Genomic DNA, 23,831 nt, shown 5'->3' on the forward strand with positions numbered 1-23,831 from the left:
CGTTTCAGGTGACTCCGTTCAACACTGCCTGCACAAGTGTTCGCGGTGCTATTTAAGCCTTCGCCACTTCCCCCGCCATCGGGGAAGCGTCTCAAACAGCTGACTACTCTGTATGTGTGTGTGTGTGTATCCACTCTCCCTCTCTTTGTTTGAAAACAAACGCAGCCACAGATGCACCGCGCGACATGCAAGCTGTCAAATTCGGCGTCGGGATTTCCGCGTTAGAAACACGTTTATTCAAGGTTTTCCTGCTGTTTCAGGATTTCTTCGGAAATCTCTCCAGGTCTGTTTTGTTTCGAGATCGAAAGAAAAATGTCAATTAATAAATTGTTTTAAGATCTTGCGACTTTTTAAATAATTTAAATTGAATGTGTTTCGCGTTCAAACCAGGTGAAGATCGTTTTCTTCGCTTCTTAATTTTCTATTGTTTTAAGATTTCTCTCTCTCTCTCTCTTCAGGACTTTCTTGAGTTTTTAGATTTATATTCTTCTAAAATTTCCGTTGAGATTTTTGCGTTAAAATTATGTCTTCGCCGTGACTGTTCTGTAGTTTTTTCAAAAAGAAGAACCCTCGACGATACAACTGGACAAACGTTAAAATTGTACAAAATTCATCAATCGTTAATTTCAAATTTTATGCTAATTACTGAAATTATATTATAATATAAAATTATAACATAATTTTCTCTCAAAGAAAAAAATCTGTATATTTAAGGATTAAGTTCAAGGATTGAAGCTTAACAATTCGACGGATTAAATTTTGATTCCATTAGATTATGATTTATCTCACAGCATTACAAACTAACGAAGTATATCATTGAAGATAAAATCGAGATTACACATCGAAATGGAAAAGCTCGATCCAACGTCAGTGTTGATGCGCGTCGAGCTTTCTGACTGCGCAGTTTTTTCAAACAAAGAAGTTTAAACAAGATATATCCTCTTTTCGTCGCAAACTCTTTGTTACTTCGCTAGAACTTTACCTTTTGTGTCGTTAAAGATATCTTTAAATGTACCTCTTTCCATTGTAAAAACATTGTGCCAATTATTGTTTAAGTACTATTAAATACAATCGTTATACAAATAATAAGTGTAATTCTAAAAAAAAGAAAGAAAAACCACGTAAATGATGTCAGAGGAAGATCGCAATGAGCGTTGACTCAGATTTCTCGAATAAATAGGAAGATACATTCGTATACACGGAACAGCGCATCCGGTTTTTCCACGTGTATGTGCAAAGTTTGTTCAATCAAACTGACATGCGAAATAAAGATCGATAATACTGTGTAAACGCCGTTGCGGCGGGGAAAAATGCCCACTGCGCCATTCCGGATTCCATTGACTCTACGCTAAAACACAGAATTTTATCTTTATATATTCAACAAAATTATTATAGAAAACATAATACCTGAAATATTAATATAAAATTAATTGATATGAATCATATTTTCATCGTGTTTCTCCGTCGATATTATTCTTTCGTAAAAATAAAATTGGTTCGCAAAAAAATAATTCAAAGCGCGCAATAAATATTTACCGCTTTTACCACGTGCTAGACAGTTTACTATGCGCAATTCAGCGTAACATTTGGGAAATCGCGGCATAGATGTGCGTCACTATTTCGCTGCAATAGTGAATTATCACGCGAATGTCCAGAGAAACTTGCTAAATTGCCAAAAGTGAGTACGCGTCTCACAGCACAAAGCGACGCGAATACGCAGTCACGTTTAATTTTGGCTAAAATCGCGAAGAAGCGTAAAAAATCGATCGCCTTTAGATCTCTTTTGTGAATCCATTGGAAAGCTATTTTTTTCTTATTTGTAAAAGATAAATCATTTTTATAAGAGAATGTGTTTTTATTTTTTGTCAATCGAAAACGTCAACGATGCGTTCGGCTTGTTATAAAATAAAATATATTTTGTTTTATCTTTCCTTTGCAAATGTTTTATTCGTGATTGAAGTCTCGCATGTTTCTTAAAGAGAACGAAAAAACGACAAAGACGCGTTGGCGAGACGAATTTCGCCACTGTCTGCAACCCCCCCACGCGAGCGCTTCTTCTTCCTCCGCGTTAGAGGAGACTTTGCTCTCCATTCATCGTGAAGCTCAGTGCTCAACAGGGACAAAATGTTTATACGGTTCCGCGGTATGCTTGGCCCGCGGCCAGAGGATACTGCGCGTACATCTTGCCGACGAAAATAGACAGCCGCGGACCAAAATCCCCCATGACTTCTCTTTCGTCGTTTTCGCCTCTTCGTGCGACGTAGGGCACGAAATGACGAAGACCAGAGGAGCCGAGGATGCGTGGCTGCGATCTGTGGTAGTTGATATTGGTATACAACATTCTTGAATCCTTAGATAAAATTTTGAATCTTCTGCATTTTCTGGATCCTTAGATTCCTGAATATTTGTAATTTATCTATGCGAGGGTCAACAATCTTGATATATCTCAAAACCATCGAATTCTCAAGCCTTTAAATTTCAAGTCCTTGAAGATCTCGAACATATTCAAATTCTGCATTCTCCAATTATTTATATATTTTCCAATCATTTAGACATTTTTTTAAATTGCTATTTAATTTAATTCTTTTGATTGCATTATATAAATTCATATAGATTTCTCAGCATCTATTGGCACGTTGATAGATGCAGAAGGAAGTGAGTATCTTCGCTCTCATCTCTTTTCTTCTTTAACAGAGAAGAAACGTTGGGGAGGACACCTTGGCACGCACCCTCGCCAAGCAGCGTACATTGGCCCTGCAGCATCGTCGCCGCTGACGTCTGTCCCGTTCTTTGTAACACGCGACCGCGTGTTCTCTCTACTGCGTCTTCAGTTTTCGATGTTTACTGGGAAATCGTCTACGCGAGCGGCGATGATTTCACAAAAACAGCCGGACGTACGAGGGTGAGCACGTGCCTCTCTTGATCGACGTTCTTTCCTGGTGGAAAAATGTCACAGAATTTTTCATGTTATTAATCAGAATTTTTATGCAAATTGTAAGACTCAGGGCTATATAAGAAAATCTGCACAATTTATCAAAAATTTTTATACCTTTATTTCTAATCGCAATTTTGCAGATTGAATCCTTATTGTTGCAATTTGTTTCAAGCTTTTCGTAAATATTAATCAAATTAATTTTTTTTCGACGTTGAGGGATGGAAGTCAGACAAAAGCCACCTTAAAAATCGAAGGAAAGAGTACAAGTAAATAATATACATAAACGAGTACAAATAGATATAACTAATACAAGATTAGTTTTGATCATGAAAGATTTAATACATACGTCTTTAGCAAGGACGTGCGAGACCGCGACAGAAATGTCATTCGCGACGCGCGCGACGCGCGTGACGCGCGTTCACGCGACCTCGATTTTCGCGAATGTCTATTTTTCATCGTGGAATTTTCCAGGCGCGAAGAAACGCGATCCGACGACGCGTCCTGTCTCGATGACTTTTATTGCGACTTCTGTGTATCTTTTGAACAGGCGCGGTTGCACGTGTGCCTTTATACAAGGGTGAATTAAAAAGCAAAGATACAAAAAAGCCTCTCAGCGCAAACAAAATGCAGTCCGCAATGTGTTCGTTAGAGAAACTCGATAGGTACGATGAACTTCCGGTCGTTACTTTTTTGTAGTACCGCGTTCTGTTACTCGCTCGCTTCTAAAATTGAAAAACTTTTGCGAAGAATATATTATTTAACTTATAAATAAATTTCAATTTGCGGCATGATATACGAGCTGCATTGATATACGATCTACAATTAATTCCCAGATGAGAATTCCAATTAGAAATCCAGTGGTTTTATAAATCGCAATTGCATTCTCAAGTGTCAATAGATCAGTTAGAAGGTACATACTAGGGCGTATAAACAGTGTGAGATTTACGACGAGATTAACAATCTATATTCACCTTTATATCCACTTTATGTATAATAACAATAAGCGATAATACATCGGTTTGCAATCGCGAGACGCGCAACACCTTAAATTACGGCCACACAAAAATGCTTATGGATGGATTTCGCTAATACGAAGCTGTGTCTCGTACGACTATTAAATGCACTGTGAACAATTAAGTTAAATACAGTCAAAACTTGCATAGCTTCTTCGCCGGTCGTCATATCAATATCGTCGATTTAGGCCAAAGCGGTAAAATTCTTTGATTATATTTTCAACAGTCAAAGATCTGTATTCATTCAGTGCACTTAGCGTTACACGTGACCATCCAATTGCCATCACAGGCCTAAGCCAAATGCATTTTTTACGTAAATAGAGATCGGAACCGCAAAATCATATCTAATGCTAAATATAATGCCAACTCTTTCGACTCTCTAAATGCACGCTCTCTCCCTCTCTCTCTCTCTCTCTCTCTCTCTCTCTCTCTCTCTTTGTCTTTAATGTACGAATATATAGTTTAATGCCATTCGGTATAATTGTTCCAGTTCATAGATATGTTCTGTGTTGAGGTTTAAGTTATTTGGCACCATCTGCGATTCTTAAGTAAGACACTGAAAAATGTCAAGTCATGGCATCTGTTTTCATTTCCTTTGTACGATTATAATCCGAAAGTGAATTATTTAATAAATAAAGAGTAGACGTACTGTAATTTAATAGAGACATAGAAAGCAGAATAGATATTAAAAATCTGTCCAAATATTTTTTGAATCACCCATTAAGATCGCAAATTGGTTTAGCTTTGTCAAAAGAAACGTGAGGTCTAAAAATGTTATTAAAAACGTGCAAGATATCCTCTTATCACACGTATTTTGGCGCAATGCACAACCGTGCACCGTATTCAACAACTATCCAGTACAGATCATCACCTACGATCGCGACAGATCGTCACCTCAATCTATAAATAGTCTTATAAATTCGCACGTTATTATATATTCATCACACATTACATTTGCGAATCTAATATCGCATAAAATTGTTATCAGATAAAATGTATTTATTAGGCATTTGGGGATTCGCACTGTTTTACGGAAAGCCTTTTTTTAGACAACGTGCATCGTTTCACAAACGAAAGCATTCTCTTGTGTGAATACACACGCACCTTCCTACGTACATTGCAATAATTATTATTATAACAATCTATTAATACTAACTTTAACGAGTTTGGTGTTCTTTCTTGGTGAACGTCTCTGAGTATTATCTAGCTACATATGTAATGCAAATTATAACACGCAAATCGCGATAAAATTATTAAAAGTCCTTAGACGAAATTATATTATTTGCGTGTGTAATTTACGTACATATTATTTATATACATGCGTAACACATACGCAGAATTTTGATTAATCCTGTACAGTGCGAATAATTACGTATTTGTTTGCAGAATTTAAGTTATTAAATTCTGTAAATTAAATAAGATATAAAAAATAATATTGAAAAAATCTCTTTAAAAAATATTTTAAAAAATATATATAATTGTCCAATATATATTTAATGTCATTAAAGATTTGCTATTACGGAATTAAATTTGGACTAGTAAATTAATACTTATATTTTACCATCTCTATTTTCTTACCGACATTCGTGTGAATAGTGTTAAAGATCAATCAATTGACTAATGTAGAATAGGCTTTGGAACAGCTATGGCATAATATGTATTCAAAAACAAACACACACACGCGCACACACATTTTTTCTCTTTCTCCCTGTAACTTTATAATATATATGTATAATATTTATATAACGTTACATCAACGTTAAATTTTGAAAAATGCATCGTCACGTAACGTTATAGTAATGCTACGTAAATAAGATTTTCTAAAATATTATACAGTAAATAGTAGAAACGAGAAAAAGTGACACATATAAGATATAATTGTGATTCTGATATCTGCACTGATGGAATATTTATAAATTGGAATGTTATCTGGAATCTGAACCGATGGAATGTTAGATATTTGCTCCCTATTTATCTGTGCATAGTAATATAAATATTTCTGTGCATTTTATATACAGCCTGATGTAACATTACAATTTTAATAATTAATCCATATTAAGTCAATATTAAAAAACGGCAATATCATCATAAAATTGATGTAACGTCGCATTAATGTCACGCAGTCGTTGCTCATTACGAAATAAATTGCGAAAGCAAACCATTATTATCCATTATCAGATATCCTTCCATTTTTCATGTTCATTGTTTATAGAGAAAGGGGGAAAATGTGCGATTTTCTCTTAAAGCTGCCGCGTTTATTGGATGCTTTCCTGTTAAGATTCCTTGCTGGCTTGTGGTCGGTCCACCGCCTCCTGCGCGTGTTGCAATCCGGCGCAGTAGTGCAAAAGCAGCACGCTTAGTGCCTGTACTCGCAGATCACTCTGCGCGATCAACTTCACGCTGTCTGCATCCCCGTTCTGAGACAGGTCCAATCTTGAGGTAGTTTCGGCGTCTAGCGCGTTCTTCAATTTTCCCATCTACAAAAGACACATATCCGTTTAGCAGAACGCATTTTCGTTACATTTTTATATTGAGCCTACAAGAATTTTTATCGTTGTTAATCAGAGTGATTCAAAGTTCGAATATTCTTGAACTGGATTGGGAAATTTTTGGGTTTTTGAATACCTCAAATCAGTAGTCCATGGATCAGTAGTCCATTTCTAGATTCGTGGAACGAATCTCTCGAGTTATCTACTTCGAAATTACTTGTGCAGTATAAAGGACTTGTCTCGCGTACCATGGTGTTGATCTTCTCGACACGTTCCTGCGGCTCCAGGTACTTGTACAAGAATTTGCCGGTGTCCCTGGCCCTTGACATAAGACCGTCGTCCAAGTCGCCGGCCATAAGTGGAGCTGCAACACTTGGCTCGGCACCCTCCAAGAGGTCAGGACTTATTCCCAGACCTCCAGCCAATGAACTCTAAACGTTTCAACAATTCGATCAGATTGATTAATCATCGCCGTGCGATCTCAGCGAGGGGCATCCTCGTTCGATGTTATGCAGATTCGGAAAGTGAAACATAATCAAGCGGTCGAGCCGATCATGCGTGTGAGTCACATTGATCTTCCTACATCTATAATATGATCACCGTATGCAAGCCTTGCCTAGGGTGTTAAGGTGCAATTGCAATGCAATCAGTGCCGTGTTCATCGTGTTGTTGAAAATCCTCGTCAATGAGAAAACTTGCAACAGTTTCGGGCAAACGATGGAAACAACATCTTATGACAGAAATAATAATTTGTGTAAATGACATAGTGATCACTGAGCATTAAGGGATCAAAGAATCTAGTTATTTATAAATAGACGATAAAAAATTAGTATAATGATTAAATGGTCCAAAATTATCTCAAAATCCATCATTTATCGCTAGTGTGCAGTTACCAATCTCTTTATCTTGCACTCTTGCGTGCGAGAGTATCTTAATGTATCTTCGATGATGATTGTAACGCGTGATTGATGAAGGAATGATTGAAGATGAATAAACACACAAGCATGAGAACTGCAAGATATAAAAATTCTTCCAAAGAGCGTATTATTTTCTTTTGTTTCGGTTTGAGAAGACAAGTGGAAGAAAGTGAAGCGGAGAAGGTTTGATGCGACTCTAATAAGAAAGCTATGGTGATTAAATTAAAAGTCGCATAATTATTCACTATTGAGAAGAAAGAACGTTTTACTTAAATTACCACAGTTCTTCTTATTTAAGATTTAATGAAATTTTTTGAAATTGCGAAAGATACTTGCTGAATATGGACAAATTCAGATTAAATCTAATTACGATATATTATGTTTCAACATACTTTTAATATAATCTTTTGTAGTTAAAAGTAATAAAAACTGTAATTATTTATATTCGGATTGTAACGTTACCGCCTTGAATTCTTCCATTATGTCCTCTGTTCATCGGAATCGCAATGTTAACGAATAAAGCCTGTTTAAAATTTACGTTAGATAAAATTTTTGTGAAATCGAGCACATGCGATCCTTCTCCGCTTCGGGCGAACAAATGTGTGTTGTTATTCTACCTTGCGGGATGCACAGGGACTTGGGGGGAGACTTCGAGATGCCAGACCAATACCGGAAGCCGGTGGGGCCAAGCAACTGGTGCTTCCAGCCTTCTTCAGGCCAAACAGAGTGTTAGCTATACTAGCCTTCACGGCCATCATACTTGCGCCCTGATTAATCGATCAATGGATTTCAAATAGATTAATACCTTTTCACCATTCACGGTAACAAGTTATCCGTAAAATAATAAATCAAAAGTGCAAAATTGGTTGCGCGTCGTAAAGCGTACATTGTTTTACCAATAAAGTATAGAGTCTATGTATAATTTCAAAATGCTTAGTATCTGTCAATTTATTGCCAGCCAAATTCTGAAACACATTAGACCAAAATGAAATATAAGTAGATATGTGTGGATACACTGTATATTTATTTCACAGAAATCTGTGTCAAAAATTAAAAGAATATATTTAGAATAATAATTTTAAAATATTTTATTTCGCAAATTTTTCAAAATTCACATATATGTAGATTGTATACTTTATCGATAATTTATCAATAATGCCTCGTACGAATAAAGTTTCATACGAGAAAGGAAATTAAACTTATTTTTCTACTCGTGTGTAATTCATTGAGAACAAAGGCAAGAGGTCAAGAGGTGCAAGCTTTACAAAGAACCTTCACCTCCCCGTGCATATGTTCAGTTCGTTTTATTGCCAACAACAGAATGCAAGTCACGCATAACAATCTCTGCTTTCTATATACAAAATATCAAGATAAATGCATTTAAAGACACACGTGAGTTCTCAAATATTGTACAGTTCCTTAACCATGTGACATGTCATCAAGCACTCCTATATTTCATTGATATGTGATAATGATAATTAGTTGTTGCTCTGTCCGCGTGATCAATGCTTAAAATGATATGTCGACAAAATAAATATCACATTTAAAAAATCGATCTTTTTCGTATCGATGAAAAAGCAATAAATAAATAAAAACAGTCTCGGAAAAAACTGAATATGTTTGCAACTATTATTGCAACACATCTAAAAATACTTTTAAACAAATAAGTATTATAAATATGTATACATAATTTTTAAAGATTATTATATTATATATTATACAATATTATATAATATTATATAATGATATTATATAATACTACATAATATTTTTATATTGTTTTTAAATATTCCTTATTTATATTAAGATATAAATATTAGGCAGTATCTAAATTATAAAGAACATAGAGTATGATCTTTAAAAAAATGATAAATCGTACAACACTTGCAAAATAGTAGATGATTTGACGTCGCGATACGATTATAAATTGCACATTTGTGTAAACTTAAAAAAACATTGCGGTGTACAAATTATGATATAAACATTCAAAATAATGTTAATGACACTAATTATTTAATTATCATAAGATTCACAACATCGGACTAGAATATTATATTGCTTTCAACTTAATATAAAAAAATACTGACAAGATAAAATTTCTCAAAATAAATAAATAAATAAACAAATGTTTTCTAGATTCCAATATCGAAGATTAAGCATTTTTTTCCTTTCGGTTCGAATTTGCTGTCTCGTATGGAAGCATCATATATCGCAATGCAAAATTCGAAACGATTACGCTCGCGCGTAACAAAATGCCCTAACTACGTCTTGAGTACCTGTACGTTATCTTCGCATCCTGTCAGAGAGATCTCCGGGCTAGAGATATCCCCGACGTTTGGCTCGATCTCGTCGGCCTCCAACGCCAGAGTTGCTAGACTCTCCGCGCCGCATGTGCCAGATGCCTGACAACGCGCCTCACACTTTTTGTGACACACCATGCCGCAATCACGACACTGTACTGCATCCTTTAACCAAATCTGCACAGAAAATAATCCGATAAATCTCCAGGTAGAATAAAATAGAGATAAAATGAGTTTAGTAAAAGAAAATGAAAATTGTCCTATTTTTAAAGCTTAAATTACACAGATATAATTACACAGATATATCTTACATTCCACAGATTTTCCTTTCTCTCTCTTTCTCCTCCAAATATCACAAATTTTTATAAAGCGTAATTTTATTGATCTTCTCTTGCACATATGGGCAATTCGACAAACTATAAATGAATTATTAGTTTGTAATGCCATACCTTTTTCGTACAAAAATCGCAAAGTGTCGCTCTGTGGAAGTGCGTCCTGATAAAATCGTGTATTTTTCTATCAGTGATTTCCTCGCTTGGAATCGGTTGAGTTTTGGCAGTTTCTGCGTTTTCCTTCTTCCCGAAATCATTAACCCCTTGATCGCTCGGCCGACAAGATTCCCATACGTACGATAGCAGAATGTCGCCGTAACAGAGCGTCGGATCGAATCCCGAGTAACCTTGGAGTCTTACGTAGGACGTCGCTAAAGAAGCTTTAAAAAAGAAATTCTATAATTAATTTTTTAAATTTACTTTTAATTACTTTTTTTCTAAATCTGAATAAAATCCGATAAAATCCGATAGAATTCCAATGAGAAACTTATTCCCTTATTATAAATAAATTCCACTTAAAAAGATTTATCGAAACTATTATTTACAATTTTATATATTTTTATACATTTTATATACTTAAATATTTATTGTATATATATTACAATAAATATTATTAAAACAGACAAGAGGAAAAGATAATTTTCGAAACCTACCACTATCGGGAGGCAATAAAGCATGACATTTTAGGTAATGCCCAGTCGTGGAAGTGCAGCACTGCGCCAGGATTAATTTCACAGGCGCGTTTATGTAGCCTAGCAATCTCGGTGGTGTTTCACCGCCCTTCACCCGGCCCCATACGCCCACATTTAAATATTGCAATTCAGAATCGATGCGGAAGCTCTTGGTCTCCTCGAAGGTGATCAGAGAGGCGTACGGCTTTTCCTTCGTGTTGTGGTACAGATCGGCGATGTTGGTCGTGTTACTGTCGTCCGGAAGATAAAATTGAACATTGGTGGATGACGCCGACGACGTGGAAATCACCGAGATTCGTCGAGACGGCGTAGTGTCGGGCGTCTGGGCGACTTCTTCCGTCTGGCCGCTGCTCTTTCTTCTCTTGAATAGCTTACCGCTGTCCGATCGGGTGTCCGCGAGATCATTGTCAGAATCTCGTAGATCGGAGAACTTGATCTGCGCCTCAAACTTGATCTTCCCGGCTTCTTCCGCGCTCGGGCTGTCCAGCCTGCTCACGGAATCGCTTTTCGACGCCTTCCTTTCTGCGAAGGGCGTCCTCTCGTTATCCGCTTTCTGTCCTCTTTCGCTCGAATCCGCCTTCGAGTACCGTCTCTCCACCCTGATAATGAAACGTCGCTGTACAGCGGATTTGACAAACTTCGCTACTTGGTTCATGCTCGACACTTTTTTGCCATCCACCGCTACCAAAATGTCGCCTTTCCTCATCTCGGCGATCGCCGCCGGACTCCCAGACACTATGGTCTCGACTAGCACGCACATCTGGCCGATCTCCGGCACGACCTCCTGCTTGAACACCACGCCCAACTGCTGGGAGCCCGTCTTACTGACGATCAGGTCTAGCACCATGTACGGAACGCCACTGTACCGCGTCAAATAAATCCATGGCGTAGAATCTATGCTCATGGTGCAGTACACTTCCACCTGCGACACGTCTTCGCCATTATTGAAGACGATAGACGCGAGGTTTAATCTGCTGATTTCCAATAATACAACCTCCAAGTATCCTGGAGTGAGCTGAGTACTGGCGACCTAAAAAAGTATGGATCGATATCGCGCGAAGATAAATCAAAATTAAAATTAGCTAATTTTTATTTCTCGAAATTGAAATTTTCGCAAACGCACAAGTAAATTGTAATGTAAAGCTAAATAAATTTAAAGAAAGCGCATTTTACCTCTGAAAGATCCACGGCCTCGTCGTTCAATCTTCGGAAAAACGGTTTGTAGCGCATCTTATAACGAGGTAGAGTATGCTTCCGCTTCACTGCCCTCCTAATCTGACTGGTGATGATCGAGATTATCTGCGGCTGTAACTGACGGCCTTGGAACTGCGACTGCACTTCCAGCTCCAAGATTGGATCCGAATAGAAGCTCAACGACCAGTGCGTGTACGGTACACGAGTAAACTGTAGCCTAGCTTTACCGCTGATACGCTTCACTGTAAAAATTGATAAGTACGATATAACATCCTGTATTCTTATTTTTCCGTTTTATCATACCGTTATACGCGACAATACCTTGCAACGCCATGTAGGCTGTTTTACCGAGCAGCATCTTAACATCTATTGACAATTGAAAGTTTCCTGAGTAATGTAAATCTAAGGCCAAGTCCAGAGACTCCAGCAAACCCGTGTCGGCGTCGATTTTTGAGTCGGCGACTTCCAGACCCTTTATCGTCGGAAATTGCGTACCGAGATTCAAGTCTCTCAACTGGAAACAATTACGGAGGATTATCACACGGAAATTCTCCCTTACGCTATTCCAAAATTGTCCCCGTCGAATCTTACTTTCACACTGTCTAACAACTTGGCGGTGGTTGACTGCGTAAGAAGCTCCTTGAACTCGTTATTCAATTTCCTGTAAAGCCATAGACGCACACGCTCGGCGTTCCGCAGCTCGTTGAAGAGGAACTGCAGCGTAAGGTTTATAGCTAGGTTCTCGTTGCCCTGGGACATCACCTGACGGGACATACCGTTGTTGGAGTTTGCCCGTTCCTCCCGCACCTGTTCCACCAGCTCCTTAGGTAACTGCGCCTTGCCATGTTGCAGCTGCCTCTGCGGCGGAGTGGCCTGAGGTCCCGAATCCAAATACCTTTTAAACAGGTAAAACTGCACCGCCAGGGTACATATTACACCACAGACGAATGTAAAGACGGCTACCAGAGCCAGCTGCAAACTGTCCATATTAAATTCACTGCTGTTGAAGGATACCAGTCTCTCCCTCGATTATCAAATGCAGGACGCAACGCAAACAGTGACACCCAGATGCGGATTATTATGTAAGTGGTAACGTTACACCGTATACACACGTGAAAGAAAGTCTCCAATGCCCATGCTAAAGGCGCAGAGTTGTCGAAGAGAAACAATTTTTCTCCGATGAATATCAATAACGGGACATATTTTGAAGTTACACGTTGTTACGTATCACCTTGCGTGCAGCGAGAGAAAACGTTCCAAGTACTCATATTAGAACCACAGCTGTCGAAAGAATCCAATCTCTCCTTCACAAGTGTCGGCAAATTCCAAACAATAAAAAAAAACAAGCTGCAGGGAGAATCATGCTAATTAAGACACGTATGTACAAAAGTGAGGATTTAATTACAATGTACAAACTTTTATATAGATAGAAAAATGTAGATTGTCAAAGTTAAACAAATTTGCTTCTTATTCTCAATCGTTTTGTATAATTAAAAAAAAAAACAATTTTCTTAAACTGCATCAATTGCAATTAAAAACGGAAACTTCACTCTTGCTCAGAAAAATTCTCTATTATCGTCAATTGAGAGGAAAAGCTGTCGTACAATTTGTTTTTGTCGCAGCACCGCAGGAGTGAGCAAAAACACGAGTGAGAAAGAGAGAGAGAGAGAGAGGGAGGGCGGAGAAGGACACTTCTAATTGTTCTTGAGGAAAAGTCGACCTCCGGCGGCTCCGCGGCTCTCGCACCGTAATCACCGTATTGTCGCTAACTACCTAACAGCGTTGCATTAGACCTCGCGGTCTTCACGGCTCGACAGGTATTCGGAGCACTTTCACTGACTTTCACTCGTCGTCGTCGACCCGCGGATCAGCTGAACGACGCGCGCGCGCGCGCGCACCAGAGAACGAGTCCTCCGCGTCGCTGCGTCCAGCTGCGCCGCATCCGGGGTGATCCAGGGTGAATGGCGGAGACGACGTTCCACGTTCCACGAGCGGCGACCGCGAGGACGACCGTCACTGCCGCGCCGCGCGGCACGGGACGGAATAAATTCGATTCCCCACGCATTTCTATCGATCTTCTCAGAGCACAAAGAACCATTTCCTGATCGTCCTGAGGGAAAAATGTCTCAGAATTTTTTATATACATTATTAATTATATATTATAAATAAGATTTTCTTAGATTTTTTATACAAATTTATACGAACATTTTAATAATGAAATAGTTCAGATTTTTCCCGCCGACACACATCATGTATTTACCTTTGTAGAAATCTAAAATAAATATGAGAAAATCCGCGCAGTTTAACAGAAATTTTTATACACAACTTAATTTTTTCGTGTAAAAATTACCTCAGGCTTAAGATTAAGCTACCGCGTGAAAGTTTGAGAAAGAGTAATAAAAGAACTGAACGGGAATAAGAGCGCGAGACTTCCATTTGAAATTTGCGCGCTTCTTTCGTTCGGTCGGTAAGATAGACCCAAGCTGAGCCTTCGACCATATGCGTGATTAGATGCGACGCGGCGACACGTGCGCGAGTAGCTGCCAACTTGGCGGCGATCGACCGCCGCCAGGGGCGGCCAATAACAACGGCAATAAAATAGCACTAGTCCGACAACTTCACGCACCACGCTGACCGCGCACCGCGCACGACACGACTCGCACGACTGTCAACGGAGGTTTCGAAAATGCGCTGGGAGACGCGCGCCGATTTCGTCGTCCTGTGCGTGTGACTCCGGTCCGGTTGCGGGAGAGTCGCGGAATCATGTGGCCGATGCGGCCGGAGATGACTCGCGACGAGTGCAGGAAGTGCCTACGATGCCTCGGTAAGGTTATGTGAGCCGAATTAATAGCCTCGTTTCGCGAGCGAGCGAGCCTCGTCGATGTGCCGCTGCTCCTCGCTCGCGACCCTCGCGCACTTTCCGTAAAAATCTGGCCACGGACGCGTGGCCGGGCTGCTCTCCGTCGCGTTTCCCACGCCGCGGCGACGCCGACGGCGACGGCGACGTTGCCGAGATCGCGGTCCTCGCGTCCTGCGTTTCTGACGAAGCGAGAGCCCGAGCTCGTGAAAAAGTCCCAGTGGTCCAATAACGCGTTCAGCAACAGCGGATATGGCTTGGCATGGAAGCCGAGCCGAGCTCACGTTTTATATTTAGTTATTAGATGCAACGGCTTAGTCCTCGTGTCAGATGGACACATCGGGGGATAATCTGCGTTTATGAGACAGAAAGCTGAAAGACGCAGGCCCAACAACGTCTGCATTTTCTGGCAATCGGACGCTGTAGTTCTTATTTCGTGTCAATATTAGAAAATGACCTTTGTATTGTGTAGAATTGTGTAGATCGTTTAACGATCAATTATAGCGTGAATACTTAGCTCTTGTTTCTCTAAGCTCATGCTCCACTGTGTGGAAGATGGTCATGTATATAAATAAAAAAATATATGTTTTTTTTTTCAATAGAATATCAAGCGTCGATAATTTACATACATTTAATAATGTATATGCTTATAATATACATTATTTTAGAAATTAATATGTAAATATATGTATATTTGTAGTATATAATATTTTAGTACGCAAAGAGCTATACGTGTGATTACATAATACTAAATTAGATGATTAGATTAGATCAAATATATATCGTAAAGAATAATATAAAATTATATTCTTCATGAGATAGAGCACACTCAATTTTGAGTGTCCCGTGTTTGTTAGAACACAATTTGTTCCTCTGATACAAATTTTAGTTTGCAATAAATGCGTTTTATAAAATTAGTAGGATTTGCATATATATCACAAGAGTAGCTTGGTGTAATTTTTGTACAATAATATATTCTAATATACGGGACACTTTTTGCGCTACAGAATTAGACGCTTATGGAAGTATGGTCTCTGTCCTACGAGCTCAAGGCCCTTTCACCAACGAAAAACAGAAGTTGTTGCAAGAACTTGCTAAAGTATTACATATCTCCAATGAAAGACATCGTGCCGAAGTACGGAGAGCTGTGAATGACGAGAAACTTGCAACGATTGCAGAACAGTATGTATTCTATGCGACATTGAATTTGAGAACTCGCAGGAGGATAAAAAGATATTAATTGTATATATAACAGTGTTATATGTGAAATTCAGTGAAATAGAAGGAAGCTTGTTGTATTACTGACAAAAACTAGAGACCCTATAACAAGAGTCTGGCCATAAGGTGATCTTGTCTAAATCCTGCGAGAGAGAAGGATGTATATTCACTATCGTTTTCTCTTTCTCTCTCGTGTCTCTTTCTCTTTCCGTTTCTCTTGCTTTTGACGAAAAATGGCGAACCAATCAAAAGTTGCTACCGTATGGCTAGACTCTTATTACAAGGTCTCTAACAAAAACAATACTCTAGAAAACTGAGATTTATTTGTTTAATGTGAACTTATTGTTGTCCAGACTTAATGGTCCGAATACTGGTATAGATTGGGCTCTCGAAGGTCGTCGAACTATTCCTCTCTTGCCAAGATTGAAGGCACGGTCTGCGTTTACGACGTTAGCAAATAGCCTGTCTTTTACAACTGCGATTGCAAACGAGAAAAAACCTGATAGATGTGTTACTGTTAGACGATCTGAAAACTCAACAGGTTTATTAAATGATAATTGTAGTGGTAACTCATATAAGTTGTATTATTTGAAATATACATATACATTTGTATTGACAGCTGCTGAAACTGAATCTCATCCTGATGTAAAAATAAAAGAAGATTTATCTATTGATATAAGATTAAATAGCTTTGAAAATGAGCTTGATAACTGCAAAACCTCAGAGAAAGTAAGTAAAAATATAATAAATTTATCTAATGGCAATTTTTAAAATAAATTTATATCATAAAAGTTTGTATTATATTCACATGTTACGGTGTATATCTTCAGTTTTATTGGTCATGTTACTTGCATAATTTGCAGAATTCAAATTTGAGCGAAGATGAGAGGGCAGATGATAAAGATAGGCTTAATAAGATTAGTGAAAAGCCCAAGGAGTTCCCTCAAAAACGCAAATCTCTTTCCCCGTTGCCGACGGCACCACCGAATAAAGTTCTAGTAGTGTCCGAACCACCAAACCATACTTTGCGGACTTCTGAAAATAAGCAAGCGCCGCAAGTACTACAAGTAACCAAGCGTCAAAATTTTGCATTAATTACGGTTACTGGTAATGAGATCTCAGGTTTGTCTTTTTTTTCTTTATTTTTATGTAAATTCCTTGGAAATAAAACTAATCATCCCTGTGTGCAATGAACATGATTGAGAAGGAATTACTTAACGTAGAAAGTTGTTCATTGTTTTAGAATTAAAATATCAAGCCTCAGAAATTACTGTATTTGAAAGAAAGAAATATATCCGTAATATTTAAAAATTGCTTTTTCTAAATCATAGATTTTGTAATAAATTCGAAGATGTGCTTTTTTCGAACAAGAAGTTTTGTATATTTCGCAATATATAAGACGTACTAAAGTTTTGTATGTCTTATATATCTTTTTAATATGTGCTAAAATTAAGTTTCAATTATTTTGATAAACTCAGATTCTAAAGAGAGCGCTACAGTGTCAGGACATCTGAGTGAGTGCACCGCAGTTACGTTAAATAAACATGTAGTTGCTACAACTTCCATGTGCGCGAGCAACGCCAACAATCCTAAGACGGTAGTAAGCACTGAGCAGAATAAAATTAGTACAAAAGTAGTACCGGCGGTATCGAGCTGTGTATTGAGCATAAACAAAGTGCATTCAAGCAAAGACATACAATCTCAAGATAGCACAAGTACGCACCTGCATTAAATTTAGATCGAGTTTAGTTTGATGAAAATGTACGACGTACAGTCGATTTCTGTGTAACATCAGTCTTTTTTTTATTATTGCAGATGGTGCACAGAAAGCCCAGATGTCTGACAATACTAGCTCAAATCCATCATCTGTAAAGAGCTCTATGACACCAATTATACAAAGTACTACAGTCTCAAGTAAGTATCAAACATTTATTCGTGTTGTTAATAAAAATCTTCATAAAAATGATGCGTGAAACGATACTTCATAGTTATTTTTATGTCACATAGATTATATAAATAAATCCTTAGGTCCCCGACTTACGCAATCAATGCCTGTGTATCCTGGAACAACAGTATCAAGTGGCCCCGGGCCGCCTCAAGTTAAACAAGTTCCCACAACATTAATGTGTAAGACACTGCCATCCGAACAAATTGCAACTTTTGATCATCAATCCACTGCCAAAACGGTAAATCTAAATACAATTATTCTTACTTATTTGGGTTTGTAAAACTTGTTATTTTCTTGTTGCTGCAACAAGAAAATTATAAAAATAATAAAATGTAGAAACATCTTTTATCAAGAATATATTAGATATATATGTATTTTTTTTTTTTTCAGGGTATTTTTCCCAAGAAAGTTATAAATATGCCTCATTATAACACTAAATTAAATAAGACTAAAGTGATCGTCATCCAGAAGGCAAAAGGCGTAACACTATCACACGCAGGCAAGGTATTCTAATAAGTACCAAGAATACAAAGATGAATCAAAGAACAAAAGTAAAAGTTGAGTATACAGATATTTCATTGCATTGACTGCTCTACTGACTATTTCAGGAAGTGCTAGGCAAAGTAATAATGGGAGGAAAGAATCTATGCGTTACGAGCCAACATAATGCAAATTCGATCAATGTTCAACCCCATCATATCTCTCTGAACAATGGAGATAAAACAAAGACTATGCTGCCGACTGCAAACTCGCCACAGAATACAGAATTTATCAAAACGAATATAAAGGTGATTTATATCTTCCCTACTGCTATTATTCCGTTTGATTTCTTGTCCTGACGCTTTATACTTATAAATTTATAATTATATTTTGCAGTCTGGAAAAGCAACGGTTGTGTCTTTGGTCACACATTTACGACATGATGGTCCAGAGACCAAGGTTCTCTCGCAGCTTTTCGATTCGCCGGCCATTCTCAACGTTGAACCTAAGACTGTGATACAGGATGTAAATCCGCGCTTGTCGAAGGAAGAATGCAATAGCGACAAAAATACAATCGATCGGGAGTCATCTCTGAAAACAGATTCCATGATTACCTTCACATTGGAAGAAAAACAGCACAGGTCGGAGTAGTAGTAATATCGAGTGTAGATATAACAATTAATGAATCTTAAAGACGTTTTGATGAATTTGGTTTGCTCTTGTAGAAAAAACAATGATGTTAGCGCGAGCACGAATTCTCAGGTCACAAATCTGCTAGAATCCTCAAAACCGTTAGGAAGCAAGGAAATACGCGTCAAGCCGAAGCAAGTGCACGGTATGTTGCACAAATGTATAAAAAGATATGCATAATATATCTCATTAAATTTAATCTTTGATAGATGAGATGCGTCATCAAAGTCAAAAGAGCTGTTGCGAAAAGTTCATGTTCAATTACATCCTTTACAGATGATAAAGACGATATTCGGATACCAGAAAAACCTGACGAAGACATGGATGCATTTGATGCGACGCTAGAATCGACAAATAAGAATTTGCAGAGCTTCCAGTACCGAGTGGACAACGATGAGAATCACGATTTAGAAAAGTCGTCAAGGTCGATGGTGACCGTAAATCAGATGGACAAGCATGACGACTCGTAACAACTAAAGATCTCGCGTTACGCGTGTCGTAATCATCATTACACGATGGCAAGGCTGATACTTTCGTTTCGAAAGCGTACTGATGTATTTATCATGTATACGTATATAAGCGTATGTTTCTATTTATATATGTATGTCTATTTTAACGAGGTTTATATACATATGTCTATGTTCGCTCCTCGGAAAATTTCGACGATCTCAAAAGGATTGAAAATAACCGATGCCAATCTTTTTCATTATTACATATGCAGAATGAATAAGATAATTTGTAAAAATATGGTTCTGACATTCAAACATATTAATTGATATTAGTATTGTATATAAGTGCCAAATTATAAAAAATCTGCCATTAATTTATACTTTTGTACAGAAACGACCATGCGGGTTTGTTCATTTAATTTTTCGTAATCCCAGTTTGCAATGGTTTGCAATACAAATTACTCCTATTTAGTTCTGCTACTATTCTCTGTAGAAAAGAAGAGAACTAAAACTCGATTCGCATTTAGTGCTAAATATAACTGTACTGATCATCATCCTATGGTGCTTATACTTTTTTTTTTTAATGTATTCACTATTAAATATAAAGCAGTTATATTAGTGCTAAATGCAGCTTATTAATTCAAAGATTTGTATTCTCATTGTATATTTAGCAAATACGACTATTTCAAAAATTATCGAGAAATTATTGAATAAATGCAATTACTATAAACTTTACATGGTAAAAGGATAAGTAATTGGATGTGTCAAATTGCATGCACACTCGAAAATCATTTTATGTACTTTTGTTTGTAAATATGTAAGGCTAAATTTTTGTAAATGTGATATTATGATGTTAAGTATTAGAAGTTTGGTTTTATGAATCTGTCACTTGCTCATACTACTGTTGCAGCGGCGTTGTAAATATTTTGTAAATGTATCCACGTACTCAGGCTACTCTGAGAAAAGACGTTGGGCGGACGTATACTTTCTTCCGCCCTATCGCCATTAATAAAGTGCGAATGTTAATAGAAGTTCAACGATAGCATTAATTATCAATAGCGAAAAAGAGAGGTATTGTTTTTTGCTATTTTTAAAAAATAAAACTTGCTCGTATAGGGCAACAGTCTGTTCTCAACTAAGAGAGTCCAACAGGAAAAGGCTATATTTTTTGTAAGCGAAATGACACTGCCCTTTAAATTGCAATATCGCGGTATTCTATTACTCCGACTTTACTGTGTTTTAAGCAGCATTTTCGTCAAGTTGCAGCATGCTGCATGCTTTCGCCTAAATTCTTAGTGTATGAATTTGTAAGCTGATCTGCACGATTGCAATCTTCATCAATATGTAAATTGAGATAACTGCGTTTTTTCTCGTATATATTCGATATGAGTGTCTCGGATTTCTCGTATCAAGAAATGCGGTAGCTTATCGCGCCAAATATGTACAGAAATATAGAAAATGAAAAAGACGCTACAGCGTATACTTCGCCGGATTGACTTTTTCAAATGTAATTTAATATAATACGCTATATTATTACACATAAATGAAAATGATTTTAAAAATATGTTAAAACACGAACAATTTTTATTAGTTAATCAATTTTTTTAAATTAATTTTGTTAAGTTAAAGCGGGTCTTATTTTAACAATCTCAATACAAATGCAAATTTGTGTTATCCGAGATAATATTGTATATTAAGAAATTTATAAAAAAAATGTGCATGTACAGCATCCATTCAATGGCAATACTCTCATTTAGAAATAAAATTTATAGATGAGAATTGATGCAATAAATCAGAGATACTCTGTTCTGTATATATAATACTAGTGCAAACTGTGTACAGATACGAATAACGATATTTATAGCTAATTGCAAAGAAATAAAAATATTTAAACGTGAATAAATCGATCGTTCGTTGTATCTTTGAATTTAATAATATTACATATGTTTGTCGTATCTAAGGAGACTTTATGCTGGGCTAAAGATTACATTGCTTTTAGAAAAGATTCATCTCAAAGTAGAAAATCCAATGTCAAACATCACAAATTTGTTTTTAATCGATTAATTAATTGAAAGACCTGCACAAGTTACGAGTTTTCGAATACTACTAATATATTAATTTCTTTCAAGTACAGATAATGGATGTTACCTGAGCAGACTTTATTATTTGTTATGAATCTTGAGTTTATAAAACTGTTATACATTCACACAAGAGTTTCGTGAGGATTAAAGAGTACAGTATATTAATATTACAAAAGAATTTCTTATCCCTAATTATATTATTATATCAAATATCTCTTAATAATCCAGTTTGCTAGTACGGACGAGGTGGGCCGCCGCGCATCAAACCTAGAGGCGGACCTCTCATACCAGGTGGTCCCATCGGTGGACCACCACGTCCCATAGGCGGCATTCCGGGTGGCATACCTATAAGACAGCGAAATACATACATTTCGTAACTATTTCCGTAATTATATATAAGTTTCTAGATTTTTAAAATAAATACACATAAAAAATACTACTAATACTAATAGGGCCATTCCTATAAATTTTATTGTGATTAAGAACTCAGAAAGATGATAGATTTACGTCAGACATATATTGCGTAATTGTTGTATTTGACAGAAGAACAAGGTCCATAAAGTTTCTTTTAAATATTACGTCAAAAAACAATTCTATATATATATAATATGTAAAGAGTATTATATAAATAAAAATATGTACGCTAAATATTAGAACGTAAATCTGAAAAAGGAAGAAAGTATATCAAGTTATTCGTAAGATATACAAGAGAGGAACATAGAAAAAGGAAAAATAACGACGTTTCAACGGACATTCAGATCAGAAAAGAGATCATACCCATCATTCCAGCTGGCGGTCCCATCATGCCTGGTGGCGGTCCACCGACTGGCATACGCGGCGGGCCACCAGGATGTATTTGAGGTGGTGCCGAGACTTGACCTCTGCTGCCTGGTGTCATGATCTGTTGGGAGGGACCTCCGACACCTCTGACCGGTCCTTGCAATCCAGCCGGCACTCCCGCAACGTTCGCTGGCATACCTCTACCAGCAGCGCGAGCCATACCTGGCCCTGGTGCCGCTCCCGGGATCGGTACTCTGGGCAGTCCCTCTTCGGGAGGTGGTGGACCCTCCACCGTCAACGAAACAATATTCTCGCCGCGCAGAAGCACAAAGCCCAGCACGCGCTTCTCTTCTCTTTCCGGCTGTTTCGTGTTCTTTGGCTTGATCTTGCGGAACTCTTCGCAGTCACCAAGTATCAGATTCATATGCTTGTCGAAAGCCTTGAATGTACCTATGAACGTTCTAGAATCCTGTAGGATGATCCTAACTCGATAGTTGATATGCTGTAGCATCTTATTGTTCTTGCCAATCGTCTGAAAAATAATAAATAATTTGTTAATCAAAAATATATATCTCAATATTAACAATCTTATATCCATAACATGTTTAAAATGATAAATTACTTATATGCGTACAATTTATCTACATCCTCATGCCTGTTTACACATTCATGAATATGTTTACGTTACTTAGATCTCAAGCTGAATAAATACTGACAAAATAAATCTTTTAAAAATAAAAACGTTTTGTTATTTCTCCCTGTTATCGTGCTTTAAACAAAGGAAATTTCTTTCCTAATTTCGCTTTATTAACGTAAACCCTATTAATGTGAACCCTTTGTTAAAACAAGCGGACGTTCTTATTCTTGAAAGTACAACAAAGATTTGTTAAGTTATATACTTCTCAAGTATACCGTTTATTCATTATCTTCGTTTTTTGTATATAAAGAATCATAATTTGTTTTTTATTACAGAAAATTGTTCCGTGCGGAAAATTAACCCGGCATTCATCGTTTTCTTTTTTAGGTTAGAAACGCCAGTTTAAGTTTCGCGTGCAAAAAGATTGAAGCGGATAACAAATCGGAAAGATTTTAAAAGATTGTTACATTATAAATAACTCAATAATGATTATTCTCGCCGCTTACCATCTTGGCTGATTGTTTTTAACGCAGAGCACAAAAATTCGTCACGAAAAATTCGCAGGGAGACTTCCCTAACCCCTTCTAACGCGAAGACGACGAAGGAGCTCAAGCTCAAGGAGCCAATAGCCAATGGCGCCAACCGCGCCAAATGTGTGTACCCGGCATCCAATTGTGCACTTCCGGTGCGCGTTACTCCGCCGGTTTAGAAAAAATATGAAATTTATGATTCACACAACTCAAAAAAATAGGTCGATTATTAAAATTTTGACATAAATATACAATAAATTATATATGTAAGTTAAGAAATAAATAAGAT

General features: G+C 37.3%; 3 protein-coding genes and 1 long non-coding RNA gene across 13 annotated transcripts; 2 read left to right on the top strand and 2 right to left on the bottom strand.

The window, feature by feature from the left end:
* Positions 1-10: 10 nt before the first annotated feature.
* On the top strand, positions 11-2,790 carry LOC143895617 (uncharacterized). The gene is made up of 2 exons (XR_013256374.1): positions 11-2,330; positions 2,695-2,790. It is a non-coding gene; the product is annotated as an uncharacterized LOC143895617 (long non-coding RNA).
* Positions 2,791-3,876: 1,086 nt separating this feature from the next.
* Positions 3,877-13,908, bottom strand: Pdzd8 (PDZ domain containing 8). Of its 8 annotated transcripts, none has more exons than XM_077402841.1 (10): positions 13,646-13,901; positions 12,464-13,153; positions 12,194-12,386; positions 11,852-12,114; positions 10,640-11,708; positions 10,104-10,366; positions 9,631-9,831; positions 7,972-8,121; positions 6,686-6,868; positions 3,877-6,425 (listed from the first exon to the last, which is right to left on the bottom strand). In XM_077402841.1, the coding sequence occupies exons 2-10, from the start codon at positions 12,857-12,859 to the stop codon at positions 6,222-6,224; spliced, it is 2,922 nt and encodes a 973-aa protein (XP_077258967.1). In that variant the 5' UTR covers positions 12,860-13,153; positions 13,646-13,901; the 3' UTR covers positions 3,877-6,221. The 8 variants fall into 8 exon arrangements, with proteins under 8 accessions (XP_077258967.1, XP_077258958.1, XP_077258931.1 ...); XM_077402832.1 differs by having other exon boundaries at positions 12,464-13,176; XM_077402805.1 differs by having other exon boundaries at positions 12,464-13,219.
* Positions 13,909-14,475: 567 nt separating this feature from the next.
* Positions 14,476-20,294, top strand: LOC143895618 (uncharacterized). 3 transcript variants are annotated; one of them, XM_077402911.1, is made up of 13 exons: positions 14,476-14,696; positions 15,737-15,911; positions 16,301-16,488; positions 16,567-16,676; positions 16,811-17,069; positions 17,426-17,662; positions 17,763-17,861; positions 17,955-18,133; positions 18,286-18,399; positions 18,504-18,683; positions 18,772-19,016; positions 19,101-19,210; positions 19,342-20,294. In XM_077402911.1, exons 1-13 carry the CDS (start codon positions 14,636-14,638, stop codon positions 19,533-19,535), a joined length of 2,151 nt encoding a protein of 716 aa, XP_077259037.1. In that variant the 5' UTR covers positions 14,476-14,635; the 3' UTR covers positions 19,536-20,294. The 3 variants fall into 3 exon arrangements, with proteins under 3 accessions (XP_077259037.1, XP_077259047.1, XP_077259053.1); XM_077402921.1 differs by having other exon boundaries at positions 14,477-14,696; positions 17,976-18,133; XM_077402927.1 differs by having other exon boundaries at positions 14,483-15,151.
* A 1,358-nt stretch (positions 20,295-21,652) lies between these two features.
* On the bottom strand, positions 21,653-23,644 carry Smb (small ribonucleoprotein particle protein SmB). The gene is made up of 3 exons (XM_077402939.1): positions 23,519-23,644; positions 22,373-22,907; positions 21,653-21,940 (listed from the first exon to the last, which is right to left on the bottom strand). Exons 1-3 carry the CDS (start codon positions 23,519-23,521, stop codon positions 21,828-21,830), a joined length of 651 nt encoding a protein of 216 aa, XP_077259065.1. The 5' UTR covers positions 23,522-23,644; the 3' UTR covers positions 21,653-21,827.
* Positions 23,645-23,831: the final 187 nt, after the last annotated feature.

This window comes from Temnothorax americanus, unplaced genomic scaffold, assembly GCF_048541705.1.
Source record: "Temnothorax americanus isolate GAGA-0224 unplaced genomic scaffold, ASM4854170v1 Scaffold1, whole genome shotgun sequence".
NCBI lineage: Eukaryota > Metazoa > Arthropoda > Insecta > Hymenoptera > Formicidae > Temnothorax > Temnothorax americanus.